Source organism: Trichosurus vulpecula, chromosome 7, assembly GCF_011100635.1.
Source record: "Trichosurus vulpecula isolate mTriVul1 chromosome 7, mTriVul1.pri, whole genome shotgun sequence".
In the NCBI taxonomy this organism is placed as follows: Eukaryota; Metazoa; Chordata; class Mammalia; order Diprotodontia; family Phalangeridae; genus Trichosurus; species Trichosurus vulpecula.
In genome coordinates, this window is record NC_050579.1 from 148,002,317 (window position 1) to 148,024,071 (window position 21,755).

At 39.2% G+C, this 21,755-nt stretch overlaps 1 protein-coding gene across 1 annotated transcript in view; it reads left to right on the plus strand.

Annotated features, from left to right (window-relative positions):
* Positions 1-18,843, plus strand: part of GPRC6A (G protein-coupled receptor class C group 6 member A) — a 30,525-nt gene extending 11,682 nt beyond the window's left edge. Inside the window, exons 4-6 of the mRNA XM_036765725.1 lie at positions 8,595-8,807; positions 14,396-14,519; positions 17,557-18,843. Of these exons, the coding sequence (XP_036621620.1) occupies positions 8,595-8,807; positions 14,396-14,519; positions 17,557-18,683 (1,464 nt within the window). The 3' untranslated portion in view covers positions 18,684-18,843. The remainder of the gene's footprint in view (positions 1-8,594; positions 8,808-14,395; positions 14,520-17,556) is intronic.
* The last annotated feature ends 2,912 nt before the right edge of the window (positions 18,844-21,755 follow it).

The following is a 21,755-nucleotide window of genomic DNA, read 5'->3' on the forward strand; positions in this document are numbered from 1 at the left end:
CTACGCAGCAATCTCTGCCACACCAGTGCTCCTCCTCCCCCAAGAACCGCCAACCAGGATTGCGGCCCAGATCTAGGCAGGGCAAAACAGGCTTTGCACTCCCGCTCTAATCTGCTGCTTAATTCCTCCCACTGAGTGGGCCTGGGGCCGAAAGCAACTGCAGCTGGGGCTCTGGAAGCAGCCTCAGAGCTGCATCACCTCTGCTGCCCCCGGGGATGGTGGCCCACCGCTAACTCCTTAAACTCTGTCCTAGAAGTTTTTCCCACTAACCTTCTCTGTTGTCTTTGGCATTTGTGGTTTGAGAAGTCTGGTAACTGCCACAGCTCAATGATTCAGGGCCCTACAGCCTGTCCCACCTGGATCCTGGTCTGGTTGGTCCTGGTGCGGCCCACACTGGGCTCTGTTCTGCTCTGCTCCAAGCCCCTGTGCAATAGACCCTTCCCAGCACCCATCCAGGCTGTCGTGGGCTGGAGCCCTGCTTCCTTCTGCTATTCTGTGGGTTCTGCAACTCTAGAATTTGTTCAGAGCAATTTTTTATAGGTGCTTGGAGGGACCTGAGGGAGAGCTTAAGCAAGTCCCTGCTTTCCAGCCTCCATCTTGGCTCCGCCCCTGAATACACTGTATTTTATGGACACTGACTGTCTCTTGTGCCTGAAATACTGCTCCTCCTACCCTTCCTATCCTAGAGTAATATCTGGCTTTCTTCAAGACTCCATTCAAGTGTCCCCTTTTAGGGAAAAAGAAGTACCAAGCAATAATAAAACTTTAAAAATGAAATAAGATATTTTAACCTCTTTTGACCTCAACATGAAGAGTCTAATCATCCATTTGCTTTCTATTCACTTTTATTTTAGCGTTTAAACTCGTTTTTCTAAATCCCAGAGAGAGCATCCTGGAGCAGCAGCTTACATAAATCAGGACATGGAAGAGTCAAAGGAATTTTTAAAACAATAATAATTGCTCGAATGAATTTGCTTGAATTCCTTATTCTCACCTCACAAATATATGGCCTTTAGGAGAATAAAGTTAAAAATAACAAGGAATTACTAAGGCTAGAAGCCAGGGCCACTTTTTAATTGTATACTAGCAATTCTCAACTTGTTTTATTTTCTTTTTGCTGATGGCATCACATTCTTTGCTATGAAGTATCTAGGTACACTAAACATTTAAGTTGGCAACCAATAAGGATTCCCAGAATTCTGGCCTCTAGACCCATTACTGAAGCCTTGAGATTCCTCTTCTTCATTTATGTCCCCAGGATTCCCAGCAGAGAAGGCAAATTTGCTGATTTGTGATTGTGAATCAAGGAAGAGCAGTAAGCAAATTGCAACTGGAGTGAAGGTTGGGAATTATGGAAACCTGAAGGTGTGAGGAGGAGTTGAATGGTACACCTGGAGAAATTCTGGGCATGCTAATGTGCTACAGCACATGCTTGTATGTATATAAAATTACACCTGGAGGATAATTATTTGAAGTATTATATTGCCAACATTCTTGAGGAATTGGGCCTATAGTGGGAAAATAACTTGAGAAGCAACTTCCTAATACAATAATAGGGCCCAAAAGATTTTGACTTCTACCTTTACCTGTTCCTTCATTTATTCCCTGGTATTTGTAACGTGTGTAGAGTTCAGACTACAGCAAACCACAGATATAGCTAGGTAGCATAGTGTGACAGACTTGGAGTTAGAAAGACCTGAGTTCAAATGTCACCTCAGATACTAACTGTGCAACCCTGGGCAAGTCATGTAACCCCTTTCGGCCTCAGTTTCCTTATCTGTAAAATGCAGATAATATTAACATCTATTTCACAGGGTGGTGATGAGTATCCAATAAGATTATATACATAAAGCACAGTACAAATGTTGGCTATTACTACTATACATTGTTTTCAGGTAGATCTAGTTTTTCTCTCTGATGGTATCATCGAGGTATGTATGTAAGTTAATATGTACATGTGTGTCCATGATTGTATGTAGGTATGTATATGAGTATGTAAAAAGATGAATGCTTCAAAGCAGCATATTTGGGGGAATTTAACTTTTCAGGAGAATGATGTCAACTGTTAATGATTCAATTTAGTCACTGCAATTCACAATCTCCCAATTTCAGTCACATTTAGTCCTGGATTTGCTTACTTCAATACAATTGTGTTAAATCAATGTGTTAAAGAGCAACACACAAAACTGAAGAGCAAAGTAGCACAAAATAACCTATCCTTTTACACGAAGGTATCAGCGATAAATCGATCTCTTAATTCTCCCAGTGGCATATGGTATTTTCTTTGTATTCATGTGCTTGTCATATTCTAAGTGATATGATAGCTATATCTCTCCTATTAAATTCTAAATTTCTTGAGGGAAGAGAAAGGCTTATTTATCCTTTTATTGTCTCTAACACTAGCACAGTAGATCTTTAACGAGTATTTGTTGAATGAATCAGGATGGTAATGACTCATTAACTCAAATGAATCTCTAAGACTCCTGACAGCATAACAAAGTGACCTGAAAAAAAAAGTTTGGGAAGAACACTTAACAAAGCATTTGAGAATGAAGTCCACAACAGATATGTCAGCTCACAATATATTGATGGATGAGATGGAGAGATTTGAACCAAATGGTGGCACAGCTAGGTGAATTTGAAACTGATGGAACAAATAGACCCAAAGAAGGTTGATTAATGGATTAATGTCATTCTAGAAGGGTATCTCATCTGGGGACACACTATGAGACCTAGTCCTTGACCCTATCCTTTTCAATAATTTATCAATGAATTGAATAAAACTTTGTCAAACGTGGAGATGACACAAAGGAAGAATAGTTAATATTCTGGATGACAGAATCATGAAGGACTTAAACAATATACCAAGTCTAATAAAATTAAATGCTAAGGATAAATGGAAAACTCTACACTTTAGTGAAAGAACTCATGAGGGAGATAAGGTCAAATAGCAGCTTATGTGAAAAAGGACTAAGGAATTTTAGTGATCTAAATCTGAATATAAACGAATACCACGAAATGGAAACCAAAAGGGCTAATGTAGCCTTGGGCTTCATTGATGGAAATATTTTAGGACAGGGAAATAGACAATCCAGTAAGCAATAAGTATTTAATAGGCACCTATGTTCCAGTCATCATGCTGAGTAATGGAAAATAATAAACAATACTTGAAAAATAAAGCAATACTTGACAACAAAGAGCTTACAATGTCAGAAGAGACAAGATGTACACATATCGATATGTAAAACTATATATCAAATCAATACACAGTGATTTTTTCCCCAGGGGGAGGGCATTAACAGGTGATAGAATAAGGTGAGACCTCACGCAGAAGATAGGATTTGAGCTGAGTCATGAAGGAGACTAGGGATTCTAAGAGACAGAGGTAAGGAGAAGTATATTCCAGACCTGGAGGACAGTTAGTAAAAGGCATGGAAATGAAAAAAGGAGTTCCATGTATGAGGAACACTTCTGTTTGCCTTAATCCATTGGAGAAGGAAATGGCAAACCACTCCTGTATCTTTTCCAAGGAAACTCCTTGGACTGTATCAGCTCACAAAGAGAGGTGGGAGAAAGAAAAATGAATTCTGCTTTGCACGTGTTGAGTTTGAGATACCTAATGGACATCTAGGTAAAGATATCCAGCAGTTGGGGATGTGGAGCTAGAGCTCAGGAATCAGATGATGACTGAATATGGAGATCTGGGAGTCATGCTCATAGAGATGACAACTAGGTCCATGGAAGCTCTGAGCTTCCATGAAATCTCTGAGAATGTAAAGAATTTGTAGTCCATTAAAATCACTGGATTTGTTTTTTGTTGTTTTTTTTGTTTGAGTTTTTTTTTTTTTTTGTAAACTGATATCTAGCCAGGCCTTCCCAATCTAGTACTTATACTGCTACTTTTTAAAATCCAAATGTAAAATTTTACATTTATCTTCATTAAATGCCATCTTAAATTAATAGATTTAACCAATTATTCTTGCCTTATTCCAGTCTTTCTGAATTCCAGTTCAGTCATCCAATGTAATAGCTACTCCTTCCAGCTTTGAGTCATCCACAAAGTTTTAAGCATGACACTTGTAAGGAATTGTCATTTTAAGATACTTCCTTTTTCATTTAAGGTTAAAGAGGGCAAAAAGAAAAAGTACTTTGTGAAAAGAGAAAGAGTTATACCAACTAGTAAATGATATAAGATATTATTGTCTCTGACATAGATGAACATTTTGGTGGCTAAAAGGAGTGGGAAAATAATTTTTGGTTTAATAAAAAATACTCCTAAAACATACGTAGGAAGAAATAGTTCTCCAATGGGATTTGAGCAGTTTGGAACAGAAAAAAAAATTACAGTATAAACATAATGACTCAATCATTTTGTAAAAGTTGTAGGGTGATGCCTTCTTTGCATGTGAACACTTTGAAGATTTAAAGGGGAAGAGAAAGAACCTTTATTTGTTATAAATTGGATACATGTGAGTATAAAGAAACACAGTCTCAAGGACACAAAATGAGATGGAGGGTCATGTTGAAAACTTAGAGCTTCAGTACATCATGGTCTCTCAGAACCTTTACATTGAGCTGCTTTTATCACATCAGAGGGTAAAAGACAAACAGGCAAGTAGGCAGAGAGAGAAAAAGAGGCAGAGAGAGGGAAAGACACACACACACACACACACACACAGAGAGAGAGAGAGAGAGAAAGAGAGAGAGAAAGAGAGAGAGAGAGAGAGAGAGGGAGAGAGAGGGGGGGGGAGAGAGAGAGAGGGAGGGAGGGAGAGATCATGTAATGTCTGAATCTTTAAAAGAAAATTTTGTGGGTTGTTACCATTTAAGCGAAAGGTGAGTCTTTGAGGGGTTCTGATTTAAGCGATTGATAAAGATCAAAGATAAGACACTGAGACTGAAGAGGGAAAAATAATGAAAGTGAGTATTGAAAAACCAGCTGGAGATCAAAAGCAGCTCTAAGATTTTCATTAAGCAGCCATTATCAGGAAGTCAGTAGACAGAAGTCTTCACCTTCATGATTCTTCATTGGTGGTGAGAAGCACAACCTCATTGGACAAGACCTTCAGTTCCAGATATTGCATTTCACTACCACTTAAGGTTAAGACTGGGAAAACCTCTCAGACAAATATTGCTATTTGCTGCCCCCATCTGGTTTGAAAACAAAAAGCAGAAAAGTGAAAGAGGTTTTTCAGTCACTTTGCTGATGCTGACAATATAAGTGGATGATACAGAATCCAGGTGAACGAAGAGCTGGTTAGGCTTGTCTGCCTTATGCAGTCATCTCAGGCTGTTTGCTGTGAGCTCCGTTCAAACTGGACAATTCAGAATCCTGGTTGGGCAGGTTTGTTTAGCCTACAAATAGCCAGGCTGATGAGTAATTCTTTGACTTAAGGGTCCAACTGCTATCAAAATTAAGAGGTAGGGCAGCTAGGTGGCGCAGTGAGTAGAGCACCGGCCCTGGAGTCAGGAGGACCTGAGTTCAAATCCGGCCTCAGACACTTGACACATGTGCTAGCTGTGTGACCTTGGGCAAGTCACTTAACCCCAATTGCCCTGCCAAAAAAAGCAAAAAAAAAATTAAGAGGTAATACTTTCTCAACACATTCTTAGGGGTGATCATAAGTTTAAAGAGCTTATAAATGCTGTATCAGGTCCAAATATAGAAGAGAGAGAGTGGTGAAGATCAACAAACACGATCAACAAACCAGGGAAGTGATTCCAAGTGGTGCAGATGTTCCCGAATGGACCAATGACACCAAAGTCTGAAGTTCTGCGTTGTGAGCACATGGGTTTACCTCTCTTATAGGCTTCCCTGATAGGTTCCTGTAAGTGTGTACCTGCTCTCTCCCACAGGTACTGAGTGTATTAACGGGAGAGTGTGGCCCAGATTTATGCACATATTGTGATATATTTTATTACTCGTGCCATTGATTAATATACAAGTGCCTGTGATGTTATAATTATTTCTTTTGCCTTATTGATATGTAAATTGTTATGTTTAAGATCTAAAAGTGTCATCATCGTGAGTATGTGAAAGTAGAAATGTATCAGTGGGAGCTCAAGAGATAAAGTAGTATGTAAGGGAAGTACATTCCCCATTAATAGGGTTATTCTGAGCCTAAGAAAATTTGAATCTAAGAAAATTTAAATGGTCCTTTTCTGGGAACACAAACCTACCACTGTGAGAATAAACTGGAGTAAGTAAGCCAAGACAAAGAATAAGTTGTTATCTCCACATCTAGGTAAAATGTGTGACCCACTTGGGTGTAACACATTTCTTTATCCAAGTCATTGATAAACATGTCGAATTGCCCAAGTTCAGGGCAAAATGCCCAGGGCATTTTACTGGACACCTCCCTCCATGTTAATATTGATCCATTATCACAACTGTTTGGATCTGGTGATTCAATCAGCCCCTAAAATAAACTGCCTGTTTCTTTTAGGAAACAGTTATTAATGTGGGGAAGAAAAAGCAACATAAACTAAACCATTTATTGGAGAAAAGCAATTTGTGGCGACAAGGGGTTAACATACTACAGTAAGTCATATAGTTCCAGAAACGCACATTCCAAACCTTTTATCTGTATAAGCCTTATGGCTTTGAAATACATAGTCCAAGTGTTAAAATATGGTAGCATAAATGTAAGGGAAGATAACTACCTATAATAACGGGGACATTAATGACCAGCATTTATTATAAATAATACTGTGTTATAGTTGATGAGTAATATGTTTTGTGCACCCTGATATTTTTTCCCATGGAATAAAACAAGCACATAATTGCTTTAGTTTATTTATATTACGTGAATGTTATCATCATTTATAGAACACACAATAATCAAATCTTTACCCCTTGAAACCTAATTAAATTCAGGAAAAACAAGTAACAATTACACTTCAAACACAGAGTGGAAAAGATTATGATTAGTAAAGAGCTAAGTCAGTGGACCTTGTATCTATTTAGTGTTTAAGAATGAAAAAGAGGGGCAGCTAGGTGGTGCAGTGGTTAGAGCACCAGTCCTGGAGTCAGGAGGACTTGAATTCAAATCTGGCCTCAGATACATACTAGCTGTGTGACCCTGGGCAAGTCATTTAACCCTGATTGACTCCAAAAAAGAAAAAAAGAATGAAAAAAGAAGAGAATTAATGGACAGATTTTAGCAGGTATTGAAGGAACAGTATGAATTATTCTTTTCCTTTTGCCTCTTTTTTTATTTGTTTGAATAAGATGTTGTCTGCTACTTCTGAGGGCTCACCAGAACTGCAAATAGAAACGTTTCATGTTGGGGCAAGTACCACAAACTATGCCCTCCATTGGAGTGGGTGAGGGGATGAAGCAAACGGGAATGAGGAATACCTCACCCCAACCTTTCCATCTGATATTTTCCTAGTTTAACTTTTTTTTTCTTCCCAACTAGATGCCAGGCACCATCGTTTCTACTCTGCTGAAGGAATACTGTCAGTGCGCTCTAAATTTGGCACCCAGGGGTCCTCTTTTCAGCAGTTACGGCTCAGAATCTCAGATCTGATATATTGTTCCTCTAGATTGGTATTAATAATGTCACAAATCCACCCAGTGAGGAAACAGCTCAAAACTTACAGAAAGCAAGTGCCCCCAACTTGCCCAGGCTCTTAGCAGGGGTCATTGGCAAAAGTGCCTAATTATGCTTCTGGTCTTGAGCCCTCATCTTGGCGGCTCAGTAGTTTGTTGCTATATTGAGACAGATGCAATCAGAATGGTGGGCTTGGAGGTGCTATGTATTAAAATATTTGGAAGTAAAGCTATATTATAATCAATAGTACCAAAGATAGGGATTTACTCAAAATAGTCACATTCGATCACGCTGCTCACATTTCTTTTATTCACTCATATGTTTCATTTCAGAAGAACATGATTTTGACATCTTTATATAGGATTAAAGAAGAGTTTTTCTTTTAAAAAAAACAAGTTATTGACAAGGAAACTAGAATTTGTTTTCTCTCTTATAATATAAAAGCTCTTTGACGAATGTAGGAGGTATAGAGGAGGAATTGGTATTTTTGCCCCAATGCAACCACAGAAAGCACACCAATAATACTTTAATTTATATACTTAAAATGATAATTCACAACTATACAGTGCTTTAAAGTTAACAAACTGTTTCTCTTATGACCATTACCCTGTGATGCTGTTGTTCATTCTTCACTCTCAAAGAGTACCAGTGATATCCTGAGGGTAATATCTTGAATTTCAAGTGAATTGGATTTAAGTGAGGCAGAGCTGCACAAAGTCATCAGCCTCACTTTCTTCTCCAGAACCATCAAAGTCCAGTGGTAAGACGAAGTCATAGGTAGTATATCTAATGCATAGTCCAATAGCAAGGGCACAATATGGGAGTCAATCAGGAGATCCTGCATTCTATTCTTAGCTCTACCACTAATTATATGTGACCCTAGGCAAGTTTCTTCAGCTTTCTCGGCTTAAATTTCTTCATCTTCAAAATCTAGCATGCTTTTCCTCATATCATGCTGCACTCATTAAAAATTCCTGGTATCACATTGAGATAATGTATGTATTAAATTGCTTTCTGTTTTCTGGTTTTTTTGCATAGCTACTTGAAGCGCTTAAAAATGTGACATTTACCGATGGAGAGAGTGAATTTCAATTTGATTCACAAGGGGACATTAATACTGGATATGATGTTCTGCTTTGGAAGGAAGTCAATGGACATATGACCATTACCAACATGGCAGAATACAATCTAGAAAAAGATGTTTTCATTTTTAAAGACAGAAGAACTGAAAGGGAATTCAGGAATCTAAAGGTACTTTAATGCTACCCTGCACCATAGCACCCATTAGATTGGATTCATGCCTAATAAGACTGAGTTTTAAACAACATTGGGGTTTTAAACAACATTCTTTATTTAATGTTCATTCCCATTATGAAAATGCAACAGAAAAAGATGGTATTTTCTTTAAAGAATAATAGTAATGATATTAATAACAACTGATATTGATATTACTTTTCAAGGTTTACAAAGTAATTTATATCCATAAATGAATAAAAGGAAAGTATTTTTAAGCACTGTCTTATGTAGCAGACACTATGCTAGGTGATGGGGATATAAATGCAAAAGATAACTGCTTCTCTCAAGAAGCTTACATTTGAATTAAGGAAAATAACACACTGTAACAACAATGCTGCCCGCAGCTGCTGCGGTGAAAGGCCAATGACACCAGCACACAGGAGGGCTGCTAGAACAGGCTCTTTGATCTGCTTTTCTAAAGAAAGCAACTTTAATGGGCTTACAATCTCACTTTAATTAAACATACATATATCATTCACTCAGTTCAGGGGAAAAAGTCAGCACCCTGAACTTCAGAGAAAACACAAACAGAAATTATATAAACAGAGGAAATAGCATAAATCAGTCTGTCCATAGCAATACATACATAGTTGCCAGAGAGAGAAGCACCAACACCTGGGTTTTCAAAGCCGGTGGGGGGGGGGGGGCCTGCTTAACGGCTACCCAGAGTCTCATCTGGCAAAATCACACAAACACTTTTCCAATGAGTGAGCCCCAAAGCAAAATGCTCACCTCAGAGTATATATATACTTCTTCAGAGTCAGAGGGCGTCACAACCATGTGACTCAAACTCATGTGACTTAGGCTTTCTTGTGACTTAAGCAGGTCACCAAAGACTCTTGATTCAATCAAAAACAGACTCAATCAAAGGCACTTGATTGCCTTAGTGCTGAGAAGAACTAGAACTCCAAAAGAAAAAACAGCAAAAAAGTCCCACTTTGCTTGCCCTATACTTGGGGGGAGGAGGAGAAGGTTGGCCAGGAAGGGATTATTTCTGATTTGGGAAGTTATCAGGATGACAAGTAAAAGCATAAGGGAATTCCCAGTAACAATAGCAGTATTGATTTTGTTTACAATTCCAGGGCTAGAAAGCAAAGAGGATGGAGTGGGAATGCAGAGTCAGGCAGAAGTTGCCTGGGGTGATACATGGCTTTGAAATAAAGGCTAACTAAATATGGTTGGTCATGTGATACACTCACCCATCATTTCATTCAAACCCTAATAGCAATTTTGTGATATAGGTTCTACAGGTACAATTATCCCAATTTTACAAGTGTGAAAACTGAGGCACAGAAAGATTAAATGATTTGCCCAGAGGCAAGGATTTAAAGCCAGGTCCTCCAAGCTACAAATCCAGCACTCTTTCCACTATGCTATGTTTAAAAAAACAAACAAACAAATAAATAAACCATAATATTGATATCATATTTTTCTTGTCAAAACTTGCATTTCAGAAGAGAGTCAAGAGCTGCCACTGAAGAAATATTTGATTTATTCATTCACCAAACATTTATTGTATTTAGCTCAAATTGTAGAGGCATATTTAGATTGGATCAAAGGGAAAAAATTCTTAACTATTAGTTATTCCCAAGTAGAACAGGCTACTTCAGGGGTCTTCAAGGAATGAACAGATGACTACTTGTCAGATATGTTAGAACATATCTGCTCTAGAGAGCAGCTTCTTACTAAGATTACTGATGAAGCTAGGAAGAGTAATCTCTGAACATGGACTCACAAAAATCTGAGTTCAAATCCAGTCTCAGAGACTTTGCTATGTGACCCTGGGCAAATCATTTAACTTCTCAACCTCTGAGATAATATAAAGCACTTACAAAGCACTTTTTCTACCTCATGACTATTTAAATACTAAATCTTATTAACATACAAGTTGGACTAAATGGTCTGAGGTCCCTTCTAACTCAGAAGATTCTGTTAAATAGCCTGTATATTTTGAAGTGACTTATCATTATTAAGGTTTTCTGATAATCACAGTAGCCATATCAAGTACATAACAATCTATTTTAAATGACTAAGAACCCACCAGGTAAACTAATCATCTCTTTGAAAGCATTCTTTGACCCCTTTTCTTACTGTATATAACAGGATTCTGCAATCTTTTCTAGAAAATAATCTATCTTTAATTCTCCTGAAATTTTAAATTCACTGGGTGGGTGACAAGCAGGGGTGAAACATGAGTCATTGGCTATATTGGGGTGGGGGGAATGTGCCCTGAGCAACCCCACTGGAAGGAGGGGTCTAGTTAGTGATGATAGCTACTTTGAGGAAAGAGTATGGTGGTATCTTCTCTCTCTAACCATTTTCTCCTATTCTCCACCCTCCTAAACATATCTTCAAACTATGAACAGGGATGAGACAGTATCTATGAATTTTTGTTCCATGGGTTGTCATGGCCAAAGAATTTAACACCAAGTAGCCAACCTAAAGGTAATAAGCCTCTCTATACTTAGCAGGCCGGCCCTTGGAAAACAACATCATCTGTTGCTGGGAACATGCTCAAAGCTTTTCCAACATGATAGAATTTGTCAGAGCTTATACTCTTCTGGAACAGCCTTCAAGAACCTAGGGCCATCTTCACACCACAATAAGGTATTAGAATAGGCTCTCTTAAGGATCAGCTCTCAATCTTCACCAACTAGTTAGGAAGTCAAAATTTCTGTCGATTTGCCAAAATGATCCTTCAAAGCAGAAAACAATCCTAATGCCACCAATATATGCTGAATAAACTAAACACAAAGATAGGAGTGGGAAAAAGACCAGATTTATCTCCTCAATGATTTTTTGCTCTGGTTAATAGAAAAATTATTTTCTGTTTCCTAAGCATACAATGCCTGGATGGCACTTAAGATAAAAAATTTGTCTTGGGTAATACTCAAATCAGATAACTTACACATTGATAATTCAGAGTTTGTCATAAGTGTGTTCAAAGAAGGCACTGAACTAAGAAGTCATCCAAAATCTAGGCGCATTTCTCCTATAGTCAGGTCACTTTCTTCTCCACATAAAAACAGATGAGTGAATCAGCAGAGTGGATTCAGACTTGAATTTGTTCTAGTAGTGTTGTGGTCTCAGCAACAGAAATCTCCAGATAGCCTTGAAAAAGTTGTATTTAACCTCTAGATGCTATTTTCAAATTAAAATGAGTATACTGAGATTGATTTATCTCATAGCAAGTATCATGAATATTTACAGATTAGCATAAGGAAGACATGATATCTAAAAAAGACTTTAGAAATAAAGTGCGATATAATTGCAGAGTTAAAGAATTGCAATAGAGTATCAGAGCATTGAGTTAAATCTAATTATACTAAATCCAATAAATTCTTACCCTTGAATTAAAAAAAGTCAACTTTACACATACAGGATGGAGGATGTAAAGTTAGCAGTTTGTCTGAAAAATATATGGAAGTTTAAGTGGAGTAAAAGCCCAAGATGAGTCAGAATATGATGCCAAAACCAATGCAGTTCATGTGATCCATCTTCTAGGAATATCCAAATTCAGAGATTTCTCCTTATTTTTTTTCCTTTTCTCCTTCTCTTTCTCCTCCTCCTTCCTGGATTTACCACTTCATTGGTTTAGGGAGATCTAGTATAGAGACCAACACAGATCAGCAACTCAACTCTTACTTACAGATTTTAATACTTTCCTGAGAACACTGTATGGTCAAGTAGCATGTCCATGGTCATGCAGAGTCAGAGGCAAGACTTAAACCCATGTCTTCCCAAATCCAAAATTAGCTCTTATTCCTGTAGATCGTTCTACCTCTCAGTGCCAGAGAAGATACCATTAAAAATGTATCCAAAAAATTATGTTTGTAATTCACTTTGCAATAGAATTGACTGGCAGCTAGGTAGCACAATGGATGGAGTGCCAGGCCTGGAATCAGGAAGACCTAGGTTCAGATCCAGCCTCCCACACTGATTATCTGTGTGACCCTGGGCAAGTCATTTTGCCTCAGTTTGCCTCAGTTTCCTCAGGTATAAAATGCAGATTTTCAAAATAGCACCTACTTCTCAGGGTTGTCATTAGGGACAAATGAGATAATAATCGTGCAGCCCTTAGCACAGTCCCTGGCACATAGAGCTATATAAATGTTAGCTATCATAATTATTAATATGCTAACAATAATAACTTTGGTGTCTATGAGTGTCTTCCCCCCAATTACCCTGTAGGGTGAGTTGTGAAAGTGTTTTTAACTCCATTTTACAAATGATGAAATTGAGGCTCAGAGAGTTTAAATATCTTGGGACTGTGTGAGCTGAGACGACCTGTGTCTGAGCTGGGACGCGAAGCCACATCTTCAAACTCTAACAGCAGAGTGCTCAATATGCACATTTAAATATTGTTTATATCTTCAGGGTTGGGAACAGAATTTTTAGAATAACTCCAACTTAAACCTAGAGCGGGATATTTTCACCGCTTTAATCTTGACCATTTTCAAAGACTCACCAGATTTGTGTGTACTCATTCTTCAGAACCTTCCCCCCCTCCCTTTACCCCAGAAAAAAAGAATCTCTAGCACAGGGGGTTTGAACCTTTTTTGTATGGATGGATCCCTTCTCACAATACTGTTTTTCAATAACTGAATGAAATGCTAAATTTCAGTTAGAGGTTAATGAAAATAAAGATGTAATTTTTTGACCCCATCCAAGCTTATGTACCCTCTGAAATCTATCCACAGACCCTTAGGGTTAATAAGAATCCCTGATCTAGAGGGTACCTTATACTAGAAAATGACTTGTGGGTCTCAGAGACCATCTAGTCCAACTGCCTCATTTTACAGATGCTGAAACCAAAGCCAAGGTAGGTTAACTAACTTGCCAAAGGTCACAGAGATAGTTTGCACAGAAAGAAGGAATCCACACCCTTTGACTCCACATCTGGTGTTCCTTCCACTGCACAGCACTCTGTAAGTGAGTAGGAATGGGGAATGAGTCAGGCCTGCATTACACTTCCATCTCCACTACTGTCTATTTTTCTCCCCTTGTTTTAGTCATTTTGCAGTCATGTCTGTGACCCCTTTTGAGGTTTTCTTGGCAAGGATACTGAAGTGGTTTACCACTTCCTTCTGCGGCTCATTTTACAGATGAAGAAACTGAGTCAAACAGTGTTAAGTTACTTATCTAAGTGTCTGAGGTCAAATTTGAACTCAGGTCTTCCTGACTCCAGGCCTGGCACTGCACCATCTAGCTGCCCTTATTTCTTTGCATATTTAAGGCCTTTTAAAGAAGTTAACAGTTGAAAACTATCACTACATGTAATTGGAAAAAATAAAATACTATTAAGGAAAAAAGTTAACAACTATACAAATATGCAAAAAAAGCTTAAAATACGTGAGAAACTAGATACCTCCTTTAAAAAATATTCTCCATCTAACATTTTATTTGTTTTAGCTTTTTAATTTCGTTTTCAGTCTTCCAGGTGTCATGAAAATGATGTAAAAACACGTCTAAATCTCCAGTAACCATATCTACATCCTAATTTAAAACATTGAAAGTATTTTTTCCTCCTGTTTTTTTTCTAGAAAATTCAATCTAGGTGCTCAAGGAAATGTGGTCCCGGTCAAATGAAGAAAATCACCCAAAGTCAGCACACATGCTGCTATGAATGTGTGAGCTGCCCTGAAAATCATTACAGCAATCAGACAGGTAAGAAAAACATGTCAATTTTCCAAAGACTTCAACATACACCACTTCTTTCAAGTCTGACATTTTCTAACGTGTCCTTCCAGCTCTCCCAAAATCCCAACCAGGTCTACTTTCCCCCAGTCATAGCTTTCTTTTAGAATAAGGTGGAGACATATCCAGTTAAGGGTACAAACTGGAAAGAAACATAACTGCCAAGTCAAGCATCTACATCACGACCTAGACTGGATTGTTATGAAGACAATGAGATAAGATTTGTAAAGTGCCTTGAGAGCCTTAAAGCGCTATGTTAAACCTAGCTGTTACTGTTGCAATCACTATCATTATTCCCTAGATCACACTGTCTCTCTAGCAACCCCTGAATGACAGGGCTGAGCACAAGAGCAGCCCAGAGGCACCTGGAGGCAGCAGGCAGGTGTATGTGGGAGATCTTATCATTCTCACCAACCAAGAGTAAAAAATTAAGACATGAAAGAAGGAACTTTCAACCGGGACAAGGAGGCTGACTCCTGATAGCAGAGGGCTGCTAGTAACTTATTGTTTGTCATTCCAGAATGCAAATTAAAGGATTAGAGTGAGGTCAGCAGCCACCACAGCCTTAAAAGGATAACAATTCACGATCCCAGAAGCTGAACCTAGGAGAAGAGCTCTGCCTGATCCTGCTGTCCATTGTGTCTTGTTTGTAATGATATCCAAACCCTAGAACTGAGACCTGAACTAGACATGGAGAGATAATACGGCCCAGGCTACCCTCTTAGGCAAGGGAGACATCAAAATAGGTCCTTTTTTTTTTTCCTGAGGAGCTCTAGGACATCCTCCTTGGGCTGTTGCAAGGATCAAAAGAGATAATATTTGTAAAGTGCTTAAAAATGCTATTGCTACTTTTCTTATCAGACCAGTTTAAATAGCATATTGCAATCGCGTTATGATCTCTTCCCTTTTTTTACAGTATGAAATTCCAACGGCTCTCACATTCCACCACTTCAATTCACTCTAATTCACTTCAATAAGTACTTCAGCACAAGACATAAAGAAGTATCCACCTAATGTCTAGTCAAAAAAAATTCCAGGTCCAGAGACCTATCCTCTGCAGCAGAGGGGTCAAACACGGAGTTTGGCTTTTGGACCCATAACACTCCCTAGTGGAGCCTAAATCATATTAAAATATAATTAGGAGATACTTAACAAAATAAATAAAAATATAATTATATAAAGATATATCTTTAAAATTAAAATATTTTTATTTTATAACACACATATATAACATATGACCAAAATTTAAAATAAACAAAATAAATAAAAATATAATTATATAAAGACATGCATACATATATATACATAATAAATATATATGTATCTTTAAAATTAAGTTAATACGTACCCACAGGGATCCTAACATATAAGTTAGTGGGTCCTGCTTCCATTCAAATTTGATACAATTGTTTTATAGCAATTTGCAGTATCTAGAAAGGTATAAGGGAGCTATAGGTAAGTGTCCACTAAGGCTCCACTTGGAAGCCTCCTTGTGGCATAGAGTTGACCCTGGGCACTCCAAGGCTATGCCAGTGGAACGTAAGTTCCTGCAGGTCCTATCAAACTATAAAGACTTCAAGTACAGATGTGGTCTGTGGACCTGGCAGGTGTTGCCAGAGTTGTCTACCCAGTTGACCACTGGGTAAAGAATTTTCCAGCCACTGTATCCCAAGAAGGCTGTCAACTGTGTTGTAGAGGGGTTAGAATCTGCATTGATGGAGAGAGTACCCACGCTGACAAAATTACAGATTCAAGTAGTGGGAAGGGGAGGGTAGGACAAGCAGGAACAAGGAAACTAATTTTCTTTTCTTTGTTAGTGAGATTGGTTTTCTAGCTTTGACATCTGAGAATAGAAATTATTTATATTGAATATCCTGATGCCACAGCAGTATGAAATCCAGTGACTGGCATCCTGAAGTTTTCAGAGTGGACCCCATTTCCAGCATCTAACTGTTGTAGAAGGAGCTATAAGAGACACTGCAGCATAACAGATAAAAGAGTTGGCCTCAGGGCCAAGAAGACCCGAGTTCAAATCCCACCTCCGACACATACTGGCTATGATCCTCGTTTAACCTTTCGGTGTTCTAAGTAGCTCTCAAAGACTCTCAGAGTTTCAGAAAAAGTGCTGGCCTTCACTGGTAGAGAGACCATCTTCACCTGGGAGTTCCCTATACAGTGAGATCATAGGTCCAGTCCCCTGTAGAATGATCTCACCTAGTGACAATCGCTGTACTGCCAGAGAAAGGCCACATGTGATTTTTGAGGAGGCCTTACACAATTCAAAGCTCCATAATAATTAATAATAGTAGCTTGCATTTATATGATGCATCAAAGTCTGCAAAGGGCAATACATGTTGTCTCATTTTATCCCTACAACAACCCAGTGAGGTAGATGTTATTTCTATCCTCATTTTACAGATGAGGAAACTAAAGCAGGAAGAGGTTTAGTGACTTGTCCAGTCATTTAGTCACAGCAAATCAGTGTCTGTGGAAGGATTTGAATTCAGGTTTCCCTGAGTTCAAGTCTAGTGCTCTATCCACTGAGACATCCAGCTGCCTCTACATACTTAACTATTAGACATCCATAAGAAACTAGGCCCTCTGCAATATGTTCCATCCTTCCTTCCTGGAAAATTCTCTAAGTTCCTTCTTTGTATTTTCTTTCCTGGGTTTTAGGTATTCTGTTACCTTGAGTACAAAAGTATGTGTTACACACACACACACACACACACACACACACACCGTCCCTAAATCCCAGCTAAATCTCCATCACGCCATCTCCATATTTCCTTCCTTGTCCCTTCCCCTCAGCTGACTCTTTCACCTTCTCTTTGTAAGGCCACCGTATACTTTTATATTTAAACCCTCTCCACCGATGTCTATGTCTGAGCAGTCATCTCTCATTTTAGAGTCGGGAAGGCCAAAACTATTCTTTACAGTAACCTAGCCTGGCCTACCAATGTCCCCTTGGATGCTCCCAATTCCAACGCCTTCTTCTCTATTCTAGATATGGATCACTGCCTTTTATGCAACAGCAAGACCCACTGGGCCCCAGTGAACAGTACCATGTGCTTTGAGAAGCAAGTTGAGTATCTCAATTGGAACGACTGGTTCGCCATTCTGCTCCTGACCTTCTCGGCGCTGGGGATCGTCTGCACTCTTACAGTTGGAATAATATTTACCAGAAACCTGAACACCCCTGTGGTTAAATCATCTGGGGGCTTGATCCTCTGCTATGTGATCCTCCTTTGCCACTTCTTCAGCTTTCTTAGCACCAGCTTTTTTGTGGGAGAGCCACAAGACTTCAAATGTAAAGCCAGACAGACCCTCTTTGGCATGAGCTTTGCCCTGTGCATCTCCTGCATCCTGACTAAGTCCCTAAAAATTCTGCTAGCCTTCAGCTTCGACCCCAGATTACAAAAATGTCTGAAGCGCCTTTACAAGCCCATACCCATCATAGTGATTTGTACAGGGGTTCAGATGATCATTTGTATAGTATGGCTTCTATTTGCAGAGCCCTTTGTGGAGAAGAATTTCTCCATACCCAGAGTTATTATCTTGGAGTGTGATGAGGGCTCCATCATAGCCTTTGGTACCATGCTAGGCTACATAGCTATCCTGGCATTTGTTTGCTTCATATCTGCCTTTAAAGGCAGGAAATTGCCAGCAAATTACAATGAGGCTAAGTTCATAACGTTTGGCATGCTCATTTACTTCATTGCATGGATAATATTTATCCCCGTTTATGCCACAACTTTTGGCAAATACTTACCAGCTGTGGAGATCATCGTCATTTTAATATCTAACTATGGAATTCTGTGTTGCACATTTTTTCCTAAATGTTACATCATTCTCTGTAAGCAGGAGACCAATACAAAATCTGCCTTCCTTAAGACATTATATATGTACTCTTCCCAAAGTGCAAGCAGCATTAATGTGAGTCATATTTCACTGGATTCCAGGCCCAGTGGAGTCCCTCTTCCCAACCACAACTTTAGTTGCAAGTCTCCAGTCACCCTTGAGCAAGGCAAGGCCAGACAATCACAGATGGCTGAGCATGTACAATCTGCAAGGAAAGGAATTGCTAAAAATACAGCTGGAACACTCCGAAGAAAAAGAATGTCGAGCATATGAATGAAGAACTCCCCAGTACATGAATGCATTGCTTTCAGGAAGGAAGAACAGGACCACTTGAGGTTAGGAGTCATTATCTCCTAAGAATTCTTTCCCTAGTATTTCTACATCAAAATCACCATCAAAGATAAATTAAACTCATACTCTATTCATAGCACTGAATCACTGTTTTGGCCCAATACCTTCCTGCCCTCAAGGTTTGGCCCACTTCTCAGTGGAACTCCAGGATGGGCCTTCTCAGAATCTTCCTGGGGTGGGCAAAGCACTGGACATCTCCACTGACTAAGTGGTCATTAGATGGACCAGGCAAAAGTCATCTCAGGTGACTAAGTGGTCATAAGATGGTCACCTCCTCAAGTGGGGCAAGAAAGGGTGGTCCAGAGGTACAAAAATAAGTTGGAGGATTTTCCAAAGAATCAAGGCATCCCACCCATGCTGGTTTTGGACATGGAATTTGAGCAAAACAGGATGGAGATATCTTTGTCAGCATTCTTGTGGTTGTGCAAATGACTTTCATAACTGGTAAACAAATGGTAAATGTTGGATTAAAGTTTGAGGCCCACTATAAGAATTTATATTATCTAATTATCCCTATATGATTTATGTAAAATATCAAACTGATTAATACCAATTAGAGTAGGGATCCAAATGAATCATTGCTCACACAGGTTTTTCCCTGTGACTTAGATGCATTCCTTCCTCACTCCACCTCTTACTATCCCTAGCCTTCTGTAAGCTTCAGTTCAGGTATTAATATCCTTCTCCTCCTCAGATTGACGTGTACATACTCAGCTGTTTACATGCTATATCTCCCTCAATAGAACATAAGCTCCTTGAGGTCAGAGACTATTCTCAGTTTTGTCATCGTATGTCCAAAGCTTTAGTAAAAGTAGAAGCTTAATAAATGCTTGCTGGATTTGGATTATATTAAATGGCTCTTAGCTTTTCTATCACTCTCTCTAAAAAGCCAAAAAGTACTTTATAAACACTAACTACACTGTAAATTGTATGAGGGTAGAAATCACATATTACATAAATGTCATGGCTCTCCTTGTGGCTAGCATAATGTTCTGCACAAAGTAGGCACCAAGCAAATGTTTGTTGAATGAATGAATGAACTCACTAAGAAAATATTTGTTGAATTTATTTATAAAACATCTCACAAAAACAAATAGCGTTGCGGCTGTCTGAATTTTACCTGAGGCAAATCTGCCCATCCACACAGGCCAGATGACATAAGCCAAGAATAAACCCAGGTCTCTTGTTTCTTAAGATTTTCATGACATGGTTTTTCATCCTACAGAGGGACACATGATCAAAAATGGAAAACCTGTATGTGAATTAAGGCCATATTGTCTATACAAATCTTTCCGGGGTGGGGGTAAATTTGTTCATTTTACAGGAAGGAAGGAAGCTAGGAAGGAAAGAAGGAAGAGGGAGAATATGAATAAATGAATGAACAAAGGAAGAAAGGGAGAGAGAAAGGAGGGAGGGAGGAAATAAGCCCCTTATTAAACACCAACTCTGTGCCAGGCACTATGCCAAGCCCTTAAGAAATACTATCCCATTTGCTCCTCAAATCAGCCTTGGGAGGTAGTTGCTATTATTAACTCCACTTTATACATGTATCCTTCAAAATCTCTACTAAATAGTCCTAAAGTTTAATTCATCTATTATTATTGTACATAGACACAATAAATATGGACTAATTGATTACACTGTCTCTTATCTAATTAGGGGCAGCTAAGTGGTATGGTGTGCTAGGCCTGGAGTCAGGCAGATGAGCTCAAATCTGACCACTAACACTTACTACCTGTTTGACCCTGGGCAAGTCACTTAACCTCTGTTTGCCTCAGTTTCCTCATCTGTGTAAGAAATGGGAGGAGGAGTTTTGTTTCCACAGAACTAAAAGTGTGCTTCCCTGCCCTCCCCCACCCCAGCTTTAGCAGAGACCAGGCCTCAAGGTCGGTCAGGTGAGAGGTCAGAGGCTTGTAGGCATGTGCATACTTTTTGAGAAGGCAGTCTGGGGAATTAGAGAGGCCAAACCCACTTGAACCTGTTCAAGCTTATCTAGGGACTGGTCTTGGTCAAGAATCCAGGCCTACTGATTTGTGTAATTTGCATATGTTAAAGAGGGAAAATAGGGGAAGTAAAAGAATATAGTTTAATCCTAAACTAAGACAAGGAAAATCTAATTAACTTCACTTTTGCTTCTGTATCCTTATTATCCTTTATATAAACTATATAACCTAGGAAAACTATGTAAAAAAACAGATTGTAAACTAACCATGACTCTAGCAGGAGTGGAGGGAATGGTTGCCCCTGCTCCTGCAGCTGTATCAGTGTGAGTGTTCCTACGGGCACTACACCCGCTCTCCCAGGGAGCGTAATAAAATGCTTTCCTCTGCCCACTCTGGTCCTGAATTCTTTGGGTGTGAATGGGCAAATCACATGGATTTTCCTAAGGTCAAGTGAAGGGAAGCAACAGGCAGTGGAAGCTCGCCAGGCTTACTCCTGGATCTTGTCTTGGGGTGTCCTGTGATCCCCACTGTGGTGTTAAGAGGGCTACCACTCTGGATTCCCTTGGGGAACCCTGTGGTCTGCATGGCCTTCTTAAGGGGACATCACATGGGACTTCCGGCCCTGTCTCGGGAGCCTTGTGATCTTACTGCCATCCTAAGGGGCCATCACTTGGGTCTTCCTTAGGGTCTGACCCCTAGGAGGCCCTGTGATCCCCACAGATTAAGGGATGGCTACCACTTGGTCTTCCTCTGGGAGTCCTGTGGTCTGTACAGCCTTCCCTAGGGATTATCACAGGGTTCTTCTTCAGGACTTTGGCCCTGCCTAGGAAGTCCAGTGATCGCCAAAACCACGTTTCTCACATCTGTAAAATGTGGATGATAACAGCACCTACTTCTCAGGATTGTTGTGAGGTTCAAATTAGATGATTGTAAAGGTGCATGGCACATAATATAAATAATGTAAATGTTAGCTGTTACAATCATTATTTCTTCTTCCTTTCCTCCCTGCCCAAATTTGCCAGAATCAGTATCAATCCATACATACATTTTG